The sequence below is a fragment of the Neolamprologus multifasciatus genome, chromosome 19 (genome assembly GCF_963576455.1).
Source record: "Neolamprologus multifasciatus chromosome 19, fNeoMul1.2, whole genome shotgun sequence".
Lineage (NCBI taxonomy): Eukaryota > Metazoa > Chordata > Actinopteri > Cichliformes > Cichlidae > Neolamprologus > Neolamprologus multifasciatus.
Window position 1 is genome coordinate 12,034,406 of NC_140457.1, and position 17,989 is coordinate 12,052,394.

At 41.9% G+C, this 17,989-nt stretch overlaps 1 protein-coding gene and 1 long non-coding RNA gene across 3 annotated transcripts; one reads left to right on the forward strand and one right to left on the reverse strand.

Annotated features, from left to right (window-relative positions):
* The first annotated feature begins 227 nt into the window (after positions 1 to 227).
* On the forward strand, positions 228 to 14,271 carry LOC146496092 (uncharacterized). Of its 2 annotated transcripts, XR_014871150.1 has the most exons (3): positions 228 to 9,236; positions 10,671 to 10,758; positions 10,872 to 14,271. It is a non-coding gene; the product is annotated as an uncharacterized LOC146496092 (long non-coding RNA). The 2 variants fall into 2 exon arrangements; XR_014871149.1 differs by having other exon boundaries at positions 228 to 10,758.
* Positions 14,272 to 14,498: 227 nt separating this feature from the next.
* On the reverse strand, positions 14,499 to 17,541 carry zfp36l1a (ZFP36 like 1 zinc finger CCCH-type a). The gene is made up of 2 exons (XM_085143169.1): positions 17,409 to 17,541; positions 14,499 to 16,146 (listed from the first exon to the last, which is right to left on the reverse strand). The coding sequence occupies exons 1-2, from the start codon at positions 17,457 to 17,459 to the stop codon at positions 15,079 to 15,081; spliced, it is 1,119 nt and encodes a 372-aa protein (XP_084999295.1). The 5' UTR covers positions 17,460 to 17,541; the 3' UTR covers positions 14,499 to 15,078.
* Positions 17,542 to 17,989: the final 448 nt, after the last annotated feature.

Genomic DNA, 17,989 nt, shown 5'->3' on the forward strand with positions numbered 1-17,989 from the left:
GCTGTATTGCTTACCTGCTCTAGCTCGGTTTCTGTTGAACTATTCCACTAATACAAACAAATCTGCATTTCGTCTTCATGCCCTTTGTAATGCTAAACTTCTTTTCCCTGCAGCCATCGCTCTTCACCACAAATGAAAGGTTAAATGCATGCAAATGGCCGAGGTTTATACATATATGCTGAAACAAAAGTGTTTTTTGCAGAACACATCATGCTTCCACGCTGCAAACGCTCTAAAATGTCATATGATTAGAGGGCAATGCAGTCCCATTCCCTTCTATTCTCCCCTGCCTGTGTTTACATGTTGATGTAAACATCTGCACTTTTCCAACTGTTCATTTGATATTGCTTGAGCACCTGAAACCTTAAAGGACTCAAACAGTTAAATTGTCATGCCTCTTTCACCACAGCTATTGCTGTTGTTGTTATTCACTTCGACTTCCTTTATCACTGCTGTTTCCTGTTTTCCTGTGTTAGATTAAAAAAAAATTCAGTGATTAAATTCTGTTTTTCTGCTTGGAGGTGAAATGACCTGGTTCAAAAAGGAAAAAAAGTGTCTTCGGGAGATCTCCAATCTGCAACATTAATGCACAAAGGAACAAAAACACTGAGCTGATGGTGTTTGCAACTTTCTTGCATGATATTATATGCCTGTTTTGAGCAAGCATGACCTAACTTTCAGTGTTGTATTTGCTGTTGCTCTGTCCATATTACTTAGAACAATGTTTGAGCAAGACTGATGAAAGATCAACCGCACAGAACAGTGTGAAAGAAACTGTGACTTTATTGACACCTCAATGCCGCTTCACCCTGTGCTTTTTTTTTGTTGTTAGAATTCAGAAGGGCCTCCCTCAAAACAGCATTTTAAAGTAAGTCTAAAGTATAAGTCAATTTGCCACAGCGGAGCACCAAAAACAGAGCAGTAACTAATAAGCCAGTGGTGCAGCACACAGGGAGCTGGTACTCAAAGTTTTATATGATTAGACCACAAGTTCTCTGAGCAGAGTTGTCTAATAAGAGGCTTATAATTGGCCGGCAGTCTACCAGTGGTCCAACCACCTTAATGATACAGCTTTCTGTCTCTTACTCCTTTCTTTTATGGAGGCTTGGGTGCCATGGTGCTGCTTGATGTTTAATGTGAGTTAGTTTCTGGGGCTTGTTTATGTGAGGTGTGAGATTTATTCCTGTGCACACTGTGGTTTGGTTTTCTTGCAAGTTTGCTTTAGCTCTTTTATGTTTTGTGTTGTAACAATAGAGGTGTTTTAGAAATAAAATTCTTTCTCTCCCACCACCATTGCAGCTGTGAGAAGGGAGAATTGAATTAAGGCCCCGTGCTGGTGAGTCAGTATTTCCACAGAGCTGCTGCTGGCCCTTCTGGATCCGAGTAGACCTGGCCACGAGCCGTTCATCAGCTAGCCAGGTCGAGCTGGTGGATGAACCGTCACGCACTGTGCGCGCTTATTCGCTTTTTTTGCTCTCATATCTCTAGCCCATTTGTCAAGATATGACTAACAACTGATTAGCTGAGTTTAAAATTAGTTTGCTCAAATTTGTGTGTCACTTAACTCAGTGTGTGTGATCTCACTTACACAGTTGCACAGAATCTTGTGTCTGCAGAGTGCGAGTCACAAAGTAAACCTGATTCTAGCCAAAGAACTGCTTACAAACGTAATAACATGTTATATTTATTCCATCAGTAAACAATGGAAAAGATGTGTTTTTTTTTTATAAACGGCCCCAGAGTATTTCTTAGTTGTGAGTCTTTTCATGATGACCTGTCCAGAGTGTACCAGCGCTCCCAGCAATAAGTAGATAAGCGACCAAGAGTATGTATGTATGGAGTCTTTTCATGTTAGGACCCCACCAAGAAATACTCAGATGCAAAACTCCCTTCCTTATTATTTTAAAACAGCAGTTTAAACAAAAAAGACCTCATGTGTAATAAATGAACCTCGAAAGTGCTGACAGGCAGATTTTGTTACTTTTGGACAGAGTCACTGTGGCTGTTTCTTGTCCTTTTGTTTATCTAAGCTTCATGTTTTATGGACGCATGAATGTTATGGATCCTCTCATTAAAAAAGATGCAAGAAAGCAAATAAGTGTATTTACCAAAATGAAAATCCGTTCTCATAAGGTATCCCATGTTTGTTTAAATAAGGCTAAACTTTTGCTCCTTCACAGAGGAAATGTTTGGAGATTTTTTTTTTCTTTTTAAGCACTGGAAAACACAAGGAGAGGCCCTGTAATAACTCACCACGAGAGATCTGTGTCACGGTATGCTTGTTTCCACTGAGAAACGTCCAGGGAATAATCATCAGGATTACTAATGCATGTTATATAAAAGAGACCTGAAGAAAGACTTTGTCAATGGCAATCACTGTTTTGTCTCTTGTGTGCCTGATCACTTAAGTTACAGCTGTGACCGTCTTCATTCTTCTCACACTCGTGAGGGGACCGTCTCATGCGGCTTGTCGACAGCGTGTTAAGCTGTAATAGTTGCACCATAACTTCTCAAAAATTGATTTGATTCAGGGCTGTGTTTGTCTTGGCCGGGAACTGTCTCTGTGGTTGTGGTCTCAGAGTGGAAAGCAGAGGGCAAGAGGGGAGGAGGAGAAGACGTTGGAAACACAGTGGAGAGAAAAGCAGAAGAGGGTGGTATTCAAAGAATTATGTAAGACTTCAAACAGGTCCAGTCTGGCGAGGAGCGTTGATTTGAGAGTTGTGGGCCCCTTGGGTCAGGTGGCCTCTCACATAGCCTCCCATATGGTCTACATTTCCCCTCGTTGCCTCCGCCCTTCATCTAATTGCCAGGTAATGTATCGTTGCTCTGGCCTATCTTCCTCTCTGTCACTGTTATTCTTCTCCTTTATTAATGGAAGGCAGAGTGGTGTGGTGGTGACGGCGGTGGAGGTGATAGTGGCTCTTGGTTTGGCGTGATGCCACCGAGGGGCCCAGCACTGACACTTTATACACCAGCAGGTTTTACCAAGGTGTTCATTTCAAGAGCATCTCCTCTGCTTTGGCTGCTCCTCCTTTTACTCCCTTCGGCTGTGGAAGGTAAATCAAAGCTGGGGATGATACAGGAGACCTTATTCAATCCAGACAGTTGTCTCACACATATTGAAACACAAACACACACACACACACACACACACACACACACACATATACAAAACGACATGCTTGTTTGCCTCTGTGCACTTGTGTGTGTAGGTGTTCTCGAACATTCATCAATCCACTTCTTACCATGTAATCCCACAGCGCAGATCGCTCTTTGCCTGTTTGACTCATAAGCAGCCAGGCAGTTTATTTTACAGGCTTTCTGCTCCAGTCACGGCTAAGCATAACAATACACCAGCGGACATGTGTTTGTCATAAACTGGAAAGCTCAAAATTGCATTACAATCGTTTACACTTTGAACAAAGTTCAAAAAGAATCATTGTACACCACATTTAATTATGCGTTATACTTAATGTTCATAATTCTCTAGTGATTTTCCACTGCTGCTGGACACTGGAAGCCTAACTACAGCAAAAACAACATGGGCTAATCAACCTAAGTAAGCCTTTTAGTAACAGTAAATGCCAAACCCTGTTTGTTATGCTCCACAGGCCAAGTCTCTTACTTCAGGGACTCCATGTAAGGGGCTGGAGTTGGAGTTAAATATTCGGAGTTAGTGACATGCTACAGGCATGGCAGTAGCAACACGAGCCCAACTGAATTTATCAGACCTTTGCGAAGGGCATAAATGTCCATAGGACTTTGCTAACCTCCTGTGTTGCAGATCAAGCCAACATTACCGTCTGGTGCACATGGAAGAGCTCAATTACATAACTTAAGACTTTCATTAGCCTCTCTGCTCCATTGACTTCTCTGGGAAAGGTCCAGATGTGACTTCATGAAGGGCTCTCTCTATGCAGAGCTCTGTTCCGCTATGCCCCCCTTCTCAACCCCCGCAGCTGTAAGCACTCAGAAGAAACCAGGGAGAGAGGGGAGGCTGGCTGAGAGCTTTATTAAAAAAAAATCAGACACCCCATAGACCCCCCAATCTTGCTTCAAAAAAAGAGAGAGAAAAGTTCCAGCCCCACCCAAAGCAGGCCTATGGTCCCCTTCTACCCCATAGGTCTTCTAAAGTAGGCCAATAAGTCTTTTAGCATGTGGTCTCCCTGTCAGCCTGAGGTGGCTGACTAGACAGGCTGCTGCTCCAGGGGCAGGAAGTGGGAGCCGGCCAGGAGACACTCTCTGAGAGGCTGCCCAAGTAAACAACCCTCCCCCTTCAGCACACATGCTCATACACATTTATATGTGTTTATATGCTCATACACATTCGGATGTGTTTACATATGACTAGACACACACACACACACAGACACACATATAATACGTCACCTCCAGAAATTCTGACAAACTTTTACTGGGAAACATTATAAATCTGAATGGCACTGTCTCACTGTTAATATCATTATGGTTTATGGATGACTTTAATTTATTTCAGGCTTTGGTTTTGCTTAAACCACAATGCACTTTTAAGACTGAAAACTGGAAATAGCTGAGGGCCTTCTAATCTAATTAATGGCTGTGTTGTTTGATCGCATGTGTGCAAGGCATAAATTTGTACAGCTGAGTGTGCACCACTGTGGAACGTCATTCTAAAATCTTATGCCAAAGTAACAATTTCTACATTAAAGAGGGAGTTTGTTCTACTCATTGCTGGCATTTGATATCCAAATCTCCTGTTGTGTGAGTTCGTGTCTGAGTATTATGGCCGTGACGATTTTCCAGAGCAGGGCAGCTGCTTGTGTGACTGTGTTTCTGGGAAGGCAGCGGACACAGGTGGCGAATAGGTTAGGGCTGTGATTTATCGAGAGCTCTTTTGCCACGCATTGTGCTGCGGCCTTCCTTTGGGCCTCAGTCTGCTCTCACACATTATATTGAACTTGTTGCTTGTTTTTCTGTGTCGCTGATAACAATGATGTTTGATTCTCAGAGTGGAAAACCCAGATGAGTTCCTCTCAGAGAACCAATTTATTGTTTCCCCATGTGGAGCTATTGTATAGGTGATTTAGCTTTTTCTTGGGTAGATGTAGACCCCAGGAAAGATGTTTTCTATCGAGGTGAGTCTTAAATTAAAGCTCTAATCCTTAAGAACACATCAATATTAGGGTTGGGAACTTTTCTAAGTGGTTCTTCTATGTTGACTGCTTTTTTGAGGGATGTTATCAGCAAGCAGGTATTGGTTATATGCAGGAGATGGCAATGTGAAAACTAAAGTAAGACAAATAAGCAATATTATTTAAAATATCAGGTGATTGGCAAGGTATTGCAGATTATTCTGAAAACTGTAAACCCCCAAGATCTTCTTCAGTACAACTCTAATGTGAAGCTTAGTTGTAACTCTTATTTATATTTGGTATTTAAGGGTTAAAAATCAGAGCCAGTCAGTCTTCAATTATGTGATGACTCATTCCTTGGATTGATTTGGCATGTTTGCTCAACTGAATCTGTGGCTTCAAAAATACAGAGCTCTAGAGGCCTTGGCCTCACTTTTTTGGAAATGTAAGCAAAGTTTTCAAGGCTCATAAGTAAGGTGTCAGAACACACACCTCTGGACCAGTATATTGCTCTGCTTGCCAATACAATCTGCTTGTTAAGTGATGACCTATCAACCTTGTTCCAAGGTCCAAGGTTTAAGGTGTTGTAACACTTTGTCTCTTGTTTTATTTGATAGAAACAAGCCCCTAAAAATCATCGGTGGTTGCTCTTGGCCTCTCTGGCTTTTCATTAGCTCTACTCATGTGCAACTCATCTTTAACCTCAGTTTTTAAAAACTCACAGGCTACACTACAAACCATTACAAACACCAGCTCAGGAGCGTGACTTTTTCATAGCAAGTTGTCCAAACCACACATCAACATATTAATGACTAACTCCATGTTACAGATAGATTGTCTTTTTCAACATCTTCTTGCTGCTATATGATGACATTTGTCTCAGCTTATCTAGGACCCTCAACATGAATGTGCATTGAGGAAAAATATACCCAAATGTATCCAATTTAACCATTTAATACATCTTCTCTTTGCTAATGTGTTTATATTAGCCTAACTGTAGCTAGCCACCAGTTAGCATGTTATAAAAGGTAAGCTAGGACAACCTCACTAACCCTACATTTCTCTGCTATTTAGTTTTCAATCTTTGTTGACGTCCAAATGGATATAGGAGCTGTATGTTTTATTTTTATAGAAAGCTTAAGTCATACGATGGCGTAACATTGGCCTAGCTAACTTCCTACCAATTTCTAATTCCAGTAACCTTGTAAATCTTCTTTTTGATGGATGCCCTTTTGATAAGCCTTACTGTAATATTGGGACAACAGCCACACTGATGATTTTATTGGTGCTGATAGACTCTGGATAATTTTTAACCCTGGTTGGATTCTCAGTGTTAAATTTTTGGAAAAATTTAGACCCAGAGATGGCTAATGATGTCAGACTTTATGAGCAGATTTTTTTTTAACAAGAAATAAACAATTGGGTTTTTTTAAACACTTGACTGAATAAATGTACCTGTATATACAAGTTCAGGATGATGTTGATATAAAATTGTACTGGTGTGTTAATGTGTAACATGATAAGCACTGTGCAAAGAGTCATAATAACAAAAGCTCTGTGACAAATGTAATTTATACAGCAATATTCATTTGGAGATTCGATAACAGCCACTCAATGGTGATACCAGCACAAAGTAGTAACAGCAAAACCCTACTGGACCAATCCAACCAGTGTTGTCTTTATTGTTCGCAAATTAAGACTTTAAGCTAGACGAGTATGGTATTTTGCATTTTGAAATTGACCTTGTATTATCTCCGTTTAACACTTCAGCAAGTCATTTTAGGCCAAGTCACAAAGCAGTCAAGTCTGAAGTTTGAAACTTATTTTTGTGGTTTAGGTCTGACTCAAATTTTAGTTTCACTTCTCAGATCCCAAGCCCTGAACCCAGACACACTTCACTTCTAGTAATAATAATAAGAATTTGACTCAACTGTTTGTCATCTTCTCGTAAAGTTTACAAAGTCTCGCGCAAAAGTGTTTCCCACTGGGCACAAGATGAGTCTGTCATAGTAATGCCCTTACGCTAGCATTACTCAAGGCTTCATGTAAAGTTAGGCTTTAATCCTTTTTTCCTCTCTACCTGCGCGAGTGCTTGTCACAACAGGTTAGCAGGTGAAGCTTGAGGGCGAGCACAGTGCAGGAGCAAGCTTGACAGGTTTCAGGTCGGCCTTATCTTGATCGAAGACATGCCTTGAGAAATCTGAGCAGCAGTCAAACACTTCCAAACAATCTGGGTTGTTTTTAAAGTAAAATTCCTCCATCGTGAGAAGGCTCATGCATGTTCCTGAGGGAGCGCACTGTTAAATGCATGTGTGTGTTTGTCTTAGACTTGCATACGAGCGGGAGAATGCATGCACGTTTGTCTCGTATGTGTGTGTACGTGTAAACGAGTGGGTGTGAGATCTGTGGTTTCTCACAGTCAGTTCTTATCTTTGTCCCTCTGAGTCTCCGCCAGCAGATCATTGTGAAATACACACGCACATAGAGACAGAGTTCACTTTTAACTATTCCCTAACGTCCCAAGGCCAGATACTGTATCTAGGGCTTGTTTACAACTCAAACAAAAAAAAACTTATACAGTCATGGTTATATTAGCAGGAGGGTAACTGAAGTCCAGACGTACTCTCTGTGTCACTCTCTCTTCATTCTTTGTCTAGTTTTCAAACACTGTTTAAACCCTTCTGGCCATGAAAAGGCTTGTACTTTATCTCTTTGCTATTTCATAATTTTAAAAACTTTTTTAAAGTCAACACCATGTGAGTGCATTTGAGTGTTAGATTACAGATAGAGATGATCGTCTATGTCTAGTGCAGACTTGGCCTTGGTGCAAGGACTTCCTGTAAAACTGTCACTGATGTCATCTTTGTCTGCTTTTACCTCTAAAAGGCCAGAGTGACTCATAGTTAGCCAACTTTGAGTCTGTCGTTCTCTAATATACTTCTGTAGGTGTAAGGGTGGAGGAGGAAGTTTATTTCTAGGAGTGTGATATGTACATGTGGGTGTGTGTGTGCGTATGTGCGTGTGAGGTCATTTAAATCAGTATTGATCTGGTGAGAAACTGAAAACTGCGTTTAAGAAGTGAGAATGAGACTGTTTTCCAGTGTCGCTGTCACCAGAGGAAACAGATGCTGCAAAACAAAACTGAGAATCACGTGTAAGGAAACGTGCTGTTTTTAGCTTTAGCATGGTTCAGTGACTTCGAGCTAACCTCATTCACTGTCTTGTGTCACACACAGAGGCATAAGTAAAGAGTTGGATATATAGTAACATGTCTTTTCAATATCCAACATGGAGTTTTTACAGACTTTACCTCGAAATAAAACTAAGCCAAAGCTCAGCTTTGTGACTAGCTGATGAATATGCTTTATTTTTTGCACAATTATTTGCTTTTACCTGGAGAGATATTGTGTAATGTGCCTCTTCAGGCACCTAAAACTCATTCAGAGATGGAAAATCAGACTTTGAGTGAGTTACAGATAGAAAAGGCTTGTTTACAACCTACCGGATGATCAGTGCTGCCCTGAGCCCCGCTGTGACCTTCATAAATGTCATAGAAATATTGTCATACAAATGCTTGTCAAGGCCATTTAAGCAAGAATTCGCATGTTAATAAAGCAGAGCAAGTGTTGTTCTGCTAATGGAGGCCGTGTTTTTCCCATCAGGCCGTGACGCTGGAAGTCATAAGACAGGAAGACTGAAGTGGTTCAATACTCAGGAGAACTGTGTGTGACTCACTCGGCCCAGTGGACCAGAAACCCAAAGCAAAACAGTGTCAGGTTTGTTACAGCCTCTCCTATTGGTCACTCCTCATCTCCTGTTTCCACTGGGCCAGTGTCTCATTAGGAAAAAGTCATCACCTGTCCATTAGTGCAGAGCTCAGCGAGAGTCTAGTGGCTTTGTGTTTGTTTTTCTGTCACAGTAAGGAGTGGAAGGGTGTGTTTCCACAACCTGTCAGACAGCCATCACCAGTCCTCTCCTCTGAAGCCTCCTCACCTCTCTGCTCCTCTGCTCAACACATGTGTTTTCTCTTCCTTTCTTTAAAAGGTCAAGGGTTGCCACTTTAGCCTGAGGGGAGGAAAAGCACATGTGACACTGGATCCAGACACGGCTAATAGTCATTATTGGGTAAGTAGTGTGTCACAGCCTCAGTCGGCTAGATAACAGCAGCGTGGAGAGCCCGGATTAAAGCCACGGGATCATGGAGTGTTTGTGACTGTTGTCTTTGTTGATCTGCAATGAGTCTAGCTGTGACACATACAGCCATAGACCTACAAAGATAAAGCCCGTTGGCTGCTGCGGGCAGCAGAAAAAAGTGCATATACTGTATACTGTATACCGAGATTGCAGCAGTGTGATTACCAAAATGCTAACTGTAAAGCAACTACTAAAGCATGACTTTCAGATAAGATATTTTATGAAATGATTACCCAGAAACATGTATGGTAGGGGAAATCATGAGGCTGTGAAAATAGGTTGATGCTATTGATAAAAGAGGGTGGCGTCACTGCTGTGATGCCATGCTACAAACAGCAATGCAGCTTCTTCAAAGGACATAGTTAATATTGTTTTCTTTGTTAAGGCAGTTATTGACAAGGGTTTTTTCCCCCCATAGATTTAGGTATTGGGTGTTCCACTTTCTGTGTCACTCAGTGTGACTAATCTATATTGTTTTGTATTCAGACGGTAAACTTCACAAACAGTAAAATGCATTCACTACAGGCTGATAATAGTCAGGAAGAGATTAGAGGGGGGATGAGAAGGTCCCTTGTTAGCACAAATTATAAAACACATCCCCATAATTAAGTTAAGAATTTCAATATTTAGGAAACCAGACTTTAACTCCCAACAACCCCTTTTGCGAAGTCATGGACAAACAAAGAGCAGAGCTAAAAGTGAGGACAAACAGAGAGGATGACTCTGCATTGCCACTGTATAAGAGCAAATGAGGCCTTTGGCAAATCTGTCATCTGACAGCAAGGTCAGCGTATGGGGATTGTGACAGACAAACACTAAGACGGCACTTTTTTTCCTGTCATGGTTGGTTTGTCAGAGTTTCAGTTTAGAATCATCAGAGCAAATGGCTCATTATTACTATTTATAGATTAATTTATCTTCACATGGGTTAAAACCCTCTGAATACTGTGTAATATGTTAATTAGGAATTTATGGGTGGCTGTATGCCTGTTTTACACAGAGTGACAAAGCATAATTTTCTCAAATTATGCTTTTGATGTCCATGGGTCAGAGTTTTGCTGCTGCACAGATGATCTCTTTACCGTTTCCCATGCAGATTTCTGAGCTCCCTCTAACCTCCTCGCTCGAGGTTGACCTTAGCCGTTGTCCCACAACACCTGCTGTGCTGCAGTGACACACAAGCATGCACACATGCATGCACACCGCACTGCAGCCACCCTTCTCTCAGCTGTCAGTGTAGATAAAAGACAGTTAGAACATCAGCACTATTTACTCACCTCTTTCTCAAACAAGGAGGTAGACCTTCCTGCGATAACACAATTGCAAAGTGTACACGCTCTGACATTCTGTTGCTCAACCCTGCAGGTTAAAGGTGAATGGAGATTGGGACTGAGAGCTGAACTACAAACTTGCTTTATCCTGCTTTGCAGGAAGCAATGAGTGAACGAGCTTGGTCTGTGTCACTGCATCGTCTCCATATTGGAAAATTACCTGCTGTTAAGTTTGATGAAGTAATGGAAGCTTTCTTTTTCTTTTTCTTTTTTTCAAAAACATATCAAAGAGCAGGCGACCCCCTCCATCCGCCACCTTCGGAGGTTCAGAAACCCACTTCCTGGTACTTCATCTCAAGGTGCCTCTATGCGTACACCACACAAACAGGAAACAGCCCTCTTTCATCAGCCTCAAACTGCATGCACTTCATGTTCTTCTGAAAGGGTGCAGCAAAGAAAAAGGTGTGCATCACTAACGCTCACCTGATTTAGCTTGAGAAGCCTTTCCTTTGAATTCGTTGTTTCTTTGCTTCTTATCTTATTAAAACCAAATACGCAGAACAGTTTTGAAGTGGCAACAAGTTTCCATCGCTTTCATCTTGCTTCAGGCTTGCACCAAATAAGACAGTATGTGATGTTTTATACGCTGTGCGGCATCTGCAGATACAAGAACACTGTGCAATATTGGTTTTGTTTGCCAAAAACTCTCTTACAAAGAAATATAGAGTATGATATCTTTCAAGTGATGTTAATTAAGTTTCAAGACCCTTGTTTCTTATGAACAAATTCTTGTTCAAATGAAATTAAATGAATGCAAACAGGCTTTTTCAAAGTTTCTAAAAGGGGTAGTGCATAGAAACATTCATCTGCAATCCAAGCAATTTTCACTGTGTTGTTCCCAAACACAACACCCATCTTTGCACAGGTAAAACGTTCCATAAAGCCACAAAAAAGAGGCCTTTCAACAAGCAATTACTCTCCATCAGTAGCATTTAAATATAATAAAAACATGTTATATCATCTCATCTTTTTAAGCTGACTCCTTAAGAGCACCTTTGTATAACTCACTTCTAAACAAGCTGTTGCATCGTGGTTGCTGTTGATCATTGCTTTATTTTATAGGAACCATGAATGCTCTTTGGTTTTGAATGTAATCAAGGACTTTCTTTGCTTTATCGTGGCCACCAGTAAGTTTTTAGACCATTTTCAGCCGGTCTAACATGGGATGGGGGAGTAGGTTGGTGGGTGATGAAGAATGGAGGGACCTAAGGATCAAGACTAGACGCCACAAGGCCCAGGTTCTCAGGGATAAAGCAACAAGGAGGCCTCCATGGGTCAGCTGTGATGGGTCAGCACCCACCATTGTATGGAGGGAGTTCCTGTTGCTGCTCCGGTTTTTTTGCAATCCGAGAGAATATAAACATGGACAGACGGGAAGTGTCCAGAGGCCGAGGAAATGCAGAAGGTGCGTATGTTGAGTTGAGTGCATAAAGTGGAAGTTGCTACTGAAATCGAATACCACTCTGCTCGCATTAATGGCCAACTTGTGATTGTTATCTGTATTTATTCTCAATGTAAAAACAGAATATATCAAATTAACCCCAAGGCATATTGTGTTAACTATAACTGCACCGTTTATCCCCCTTTTACCTGAAATATCCTTGTGTACATATTGATTAGGTCACAACCTCATCAAATCGTTTTTTTTATTCTTGGAAATTTTATAGTAGCTCCCCCTGATCAATATTTCTGCTGAAACTAAGTATGCCAGGTCTTTGTGTAATCAAGCCTGCTCAATCAGACTTTGACTATCCCCGGGTCAATACCCCTGGCTGCTGCCTGCACAGCTCACCAATCAACTTGCACCACACCGAAACTCCCTTTAGTTCTGTGTTATGCATCGAAAAAGCACTCACCTGATTACAGCCTCAAATATAATACTGTGTCCCTCTTTTGTTAAAACCCAAGTTTCCTTGGGTATGATGTTACCAAATGTAACTGGTTTCTTTTTTCCTTCACATTTTGGACAAATGGCAACATTTAAAGTATGCAGTATTAGTCATTAGAGCTTCCTCATAGCCATTATTGGATTTGATACTGAAGAAACTTGAATACTGATTAAGCTCTGGAATTGTAAGGTTTTAGAATAAGACTGATTTTTTTTAACTCACATTCATGGGAAGCCCTCTAGAGTTTGAATGGGTACCCAAAACTGAGCATAAACGTGCCCCGTATTTGCTCCATTTCCCAGAACTTTTTACACACCACTCATCACAAAGTTGAACTTTTCAAAAAAATACAGGTTTATTGACTTAACTGCAATCAATACTTACAAAGAGAGAGAGAGATAGAAAGTGAGAAAGAAAGAGTGTAAGAGAGAGAGAGAACAGGTTTTCATATAAACTCACAGAAATTACTGTAGTGAAAAAACATGGCTGGGAAAAAAAAAAAAAAAAAAAATACATTCAACAGTTTTACTTTCTTTGTGTCAGAATTTGTTCACCTCTTCCGAACACACGAAGGCAACACAGAACAAGTGACTTAAGGAGAGAAAAAAAAATTTAAAAAAAAAAAAATTGTCCTCCATTATCAAATATAAAAAGGCGGAGAGCCCTTAGCTACCTGGAATGTATTAAACGAGGCACTTCCACTGATCAAGCATCAAGAATCCAATTGAATTGAAAAGAAGATACTTTCAATTCATTTGGTCACAACTATTGCTTGTAATAACAGACTGGGTGACAGAACACATTTCAACACAGCCAGCCTCTGAACTGCTAGACTCTGCTAAACGAGTCATGTTACTAATTTTCTTTTTAGCACCCCTTTAAGTCTACCATCAACCCGAGTAGGAATAGTCCTCTTCAAAGTGGGGACAAGAGATCAGGAAAAAAAATAAAAATATCGAATTAATGTCATAACAGTTAGCTACTGTTACTGTCAGATTACTGTAACATGTGCAAGGGGAGGAATGGATACAAGCAAATCTAGTTTAGATGGAAATGCAGTCCAATAAGAGGGAGTAAGAAAAACAAAGTACAATAAATAATCAAAACGCAAAACAGCTTTTTTTGCATTTTTTTTTTCTTGCTTTAAATTAAGTTTCATTTTGACAAAGTGTAGTTGCAGAACAAAAGTCATTGAAGTACAATATATTAAACTGTGAAAAAAAAGGAAAACTGACAAAAACGTCTTCACAATCTTTAGATTAATATGGAAGATCATAATTTAACATAAAAGAAAATATATTCTATTGTTCATTATCCAGATAAATACAAAAAACAAAATTAACAAAAAATGCATATGATCACCAATAAATATGTTCTGATAAGTTAAATAAGCAGTGACACGCAAACCTTCTGTCTGGAAAGTTTCTCAAATAATAATAACCGTAATAATAACATTAATAAAAAATAATTATCAAATAAAGAAAGCAAAAAAGGGATGTAATGAGAGTAGAGAGCTCCACGGAGCAGGTTCTAAAGTGAAGGAGATGGGAGGGGGACAAGTAAAGTAAAATAGCTTGGAGATCCGATCTTGTCAAGTCATGCGACGTATAACTATATTATGGGAATGCTGGAATTCCCCGGATCGGTGAAGATGAAGGTGTAGGTGCTGGGGGCAGGACAAAGTCTTGCAGGTTTAATGATCAGTTTGATATCAACTTCCTTCCCAAGGAAAAAAAAAAAAAGAAACAGCCAGTGACCAGCAACAGGAGGAGAGGGGGGGCCATAACCAACTTCCAGTTCAAAGTCCTTCCTGCAGACTCACCCGGTTCAAAATTACATAAGACGGGGCTTGACTGAGGGGTAGAAGGAGGTGGGTGGGGGCAAATGAGAAAGAACCAAAACAAACAGTAGTCCATTCACCCTAAACACATGCAGAAACTGCCCAGGCACTTTTTTTCTCCATTTCTTAAAAAAAAAAAAACTATTCATATATTTTCAGGGTCTGTCATTTCTCTCCGTTTGTCTTAACTCAGTCTGTAAAAACATCTGCGGTGTAGAGCTACAGTTACATTACTGAGCACCCTCTAGCAAGCTCAGGGGAAGTGGTATCATCAGGGAGGATGGCAGGGGAGAGAGGGGAGGGGGGTGAGGGCTAGTGCAAAGCACACCCCTTTCCAAGGCCACTTGTGCTGCAACACATTCAATAATACATGAAGAAGAAGAAAAACAAAAAGAAAAACAAGTGGCACCTGGCATAAACAGTCAATTCTTGTTCTCATCATTTTCATTGTTCAGTTTCCTCTCCTTTTTTGGCACTATGACACATGGCGGGGTACTTTCTTTTAAAACTTGCTGTGCAGATTAAGTGGGAAGAAATGATAGATTTAGCTGAGGGTTCCCTTAGTTGATTATATCCTCATAATGCTAACAAGGAACTAACGTGATGTGTAAGGGAGCTTCGAGGGCAGAGGGGAGTCTGAAGGGCAGAGGTAGAGGGGAGTGCCATGTTCTTTGTGTCGTCAAATTTAAAAGTCACTAGTGGATGCGTGCAGTCTAGTCATCAGTGATGGAGAGGCGGCTGAAGATGGGAAGGCGGCGGGTGTTATCCAGCGTGGGGGACTCTGAGCCACATAGGCTACCACCAGAGCTGCTCTGGTAGCCCTCTTGATCCGACATAGAGTCTGGGGGGCTGGATGAAGACTCCAACATCTGAGGGGACTCCAACATGGGTCTGAAATAGTAAGATGTGCTTGTTGGAGAGGGAGGTGCAGGGGTGTTGGGCTCTGTGCCTACAGGACCGGCATTGAGACTGGGCCCGAACAGGCTGGCCAGCTCCTGGCTGGAGTAGGTGAAGGGATTTCTGCTGGGCCAGTCTGGGATCTCATCAGGGAAGAACATGGGTGGAGGGGTGACTGAGGTGGGGCTGTCTCTCAGCCCAGCTGAGTTGGAGAAACCAGCAAAGCTGTAGCTGTGCTGCAGCCGAGGTCGCTCCATCTTGTTCATAGAGTTAAGAGGAGAGGACTGCTGGGGAGGTCCACGACGCTCCTCGGCATTGTGGATGAAATGGCAGCGAGGTCCGTATGGGCAGAAACCGATGGTGTGGAAGGTGCGGCACAGCTCAGTTTTGTACTTAGGATGGCGGCTCAGGCTGCGCAGTTCATGGATTCCGTGAGCAAACTGGCATTTGTCGCCATATTTGCAGGAACCGTTCTCCTCAAAGGGCCTGCAGAGCTCTGTCTTGTAACGGCTGGAGTTTACTTGGCTGCTGCTGCCAGTGGGACTGGCAGGGCCCAGGCACTTGTTGATGAGCCTCTCACCCGTCTCGGAGTAGGAGCGGTCTCGCAGGCGGTTCTCCTTGTTGTTGCTGGCATTGCCAACCCCTGAGATGAGTGAGGAGGACTGGTCCGCTGCCTTCAGGCTATTCAGAAATTGGTTCTGGTTGAACTTTGTGCTGCTGACAGAGTGCCGCCGCTGGTACACGCCTCCCACTGAGGGAGATCCCACCGCCTTCCTGTCCAGCAGGGGTCCGGCGGAGCTGGAGATGGGCACGTTGGTGCTAGTGCAAGGAACAGACATGGGATGGGAGACACCCAGGTTGTTGTTGTAGCTGAGAAGTTTGTTCTGCAAGAAAAATAAAGTACAGAAAATGCAAGCATTAGAAAAAGTAGAGCACGAATAAAAAGCTACTTTCAGCAGCTCCCTGATTTTTAAGTCCGATTGCCATCCTGATGCAACTCCTGAAAGTGACTGAACGCTTGTTAGGCGAGCCTATAAACCATTTGTACAGATAGTCTCCCTGAATAAATAAATAAAAATGACGGGCACTGTGGGACTGGTGGGGCTACACCTCCGCCTGCATGACTGTTCTTTTTTGGCTCAGACCACATTAGCGGATACAGGCCTATAGAACAGCAGCTGGTTTGGCAAGTTGCCCAGGTTAGGAATGTGTGCGCCTGTGTAGTCAATAGGACAGCAGCAGCAGCACATGAGAGGCCTGTGGACTACCAGTGTGGGCTACAAAGAGCCTGCATCATTTGAAAGAGAAAGAAAGTGGCCAAACATTCTGTGGATTACAAGGGAAACCTGATCTGCTTTCACACATTTCCATACTAGTGGAAATGAACAGTTAGTCATGATTTACATAAACACGACAGTGTAAATGAAATCCAACAAACTCCAGAGGGAGGCTAAAAGAAAAACAAAAACGCTTTGAGAGGCAATCTGACACTCAAAACGGGGTATGAAAACGAATTACGCATCAAGTGTTAAGGTGAGACGATGCTGGTAGTTTAAGTAGTTTTATAGGGGCAGAAAGTGGGCTAAAGCCAGCCAAATCTGGTCAATGATTAGCGAGCATGTGGCTGCTCTGAAAGCAGCATTAAAAGTGGCGCAAAAGTGATCTCATTAAAATAAAGAGGACATAAAGCTTTCACTTTAACAGCCGCTGACTGCCGAAACTGCACACCAACCTCAAAGCATAAACCATAGATATTAAAGTTAGCGGATGTGGCGCGTGTTGAACATTAAATAAATACACAAGTAAATAAAAACACCATGTTTTTAAACAATTTTTAAATTAACGCTCCCGCAGCGCTTCGGTCCACTTTGAAGGCGCTTATAGCGTAAACCCTCAGGAGACGAGGCCGAAGAGAGGAAATAACAGACGAAGCAAACAAATAAACACGCAGCTGACTCAAAGCGGAATACAAAGCAATAAACAGCAAAACAAAAACAGCCTCCGCGCAGGCGGCAGAGGGCCGCGGGCACGGAGCTCGTCATTCCTCCACAGCGGCTAACTCCCCGCTGCTAACAGGCTAACGTCAGCCCACAAGACTACAGACAGACACACAGAGAGAAGGGGGTGGAAAAAGTTAGGAAGCTACCTTGTTCATTACTTCGAAGTCGAAGAAAGGCGATACCACGGCTGTGGTCATCTTTGCAGCGACCGGAATCAAATCACAAAAGTAGTTTAAAAAAAAAAAGAAAGCCAGTCTACTTGTTAGAAAGTTGCTCAGAGCTACTGAACTCTCCCCCTCTGCCCTGCACCAACCCCGACATTTGCTTTTTAATCAATCGACTGCAGGGAGGAGCTTCAAAAAACGGGCGTGAACTTTCAGTAACTTTAGTAACTGTAGGGAAAAAAACTTGCATTGGTTTGTCAGTTTATGTGAGATTACTCCAGTGCTGGGTGAGCTATGAATGCCAAACAGTCTTAGGCTACCAGTTAGGAGGGGTAACGCACTAAAAACAATTTTTTTTCTCTTTAACTTGATCGGAGAATCTGAACTTTGGGTTAGATTTGTTAAAAGTTAATTTTGTTGGAGGGAAAAGTGTCTTCAGTTCATAATTAAGCAGCTTAAATATATTTATATAAAACTAAAGTCAGAAGCCTTCAAAGGCAAGTGAAGAGGAGTAGTGCAATGGAAATCTTGTACTTCTGGAGTTGTTTACTGTATTATCCTGG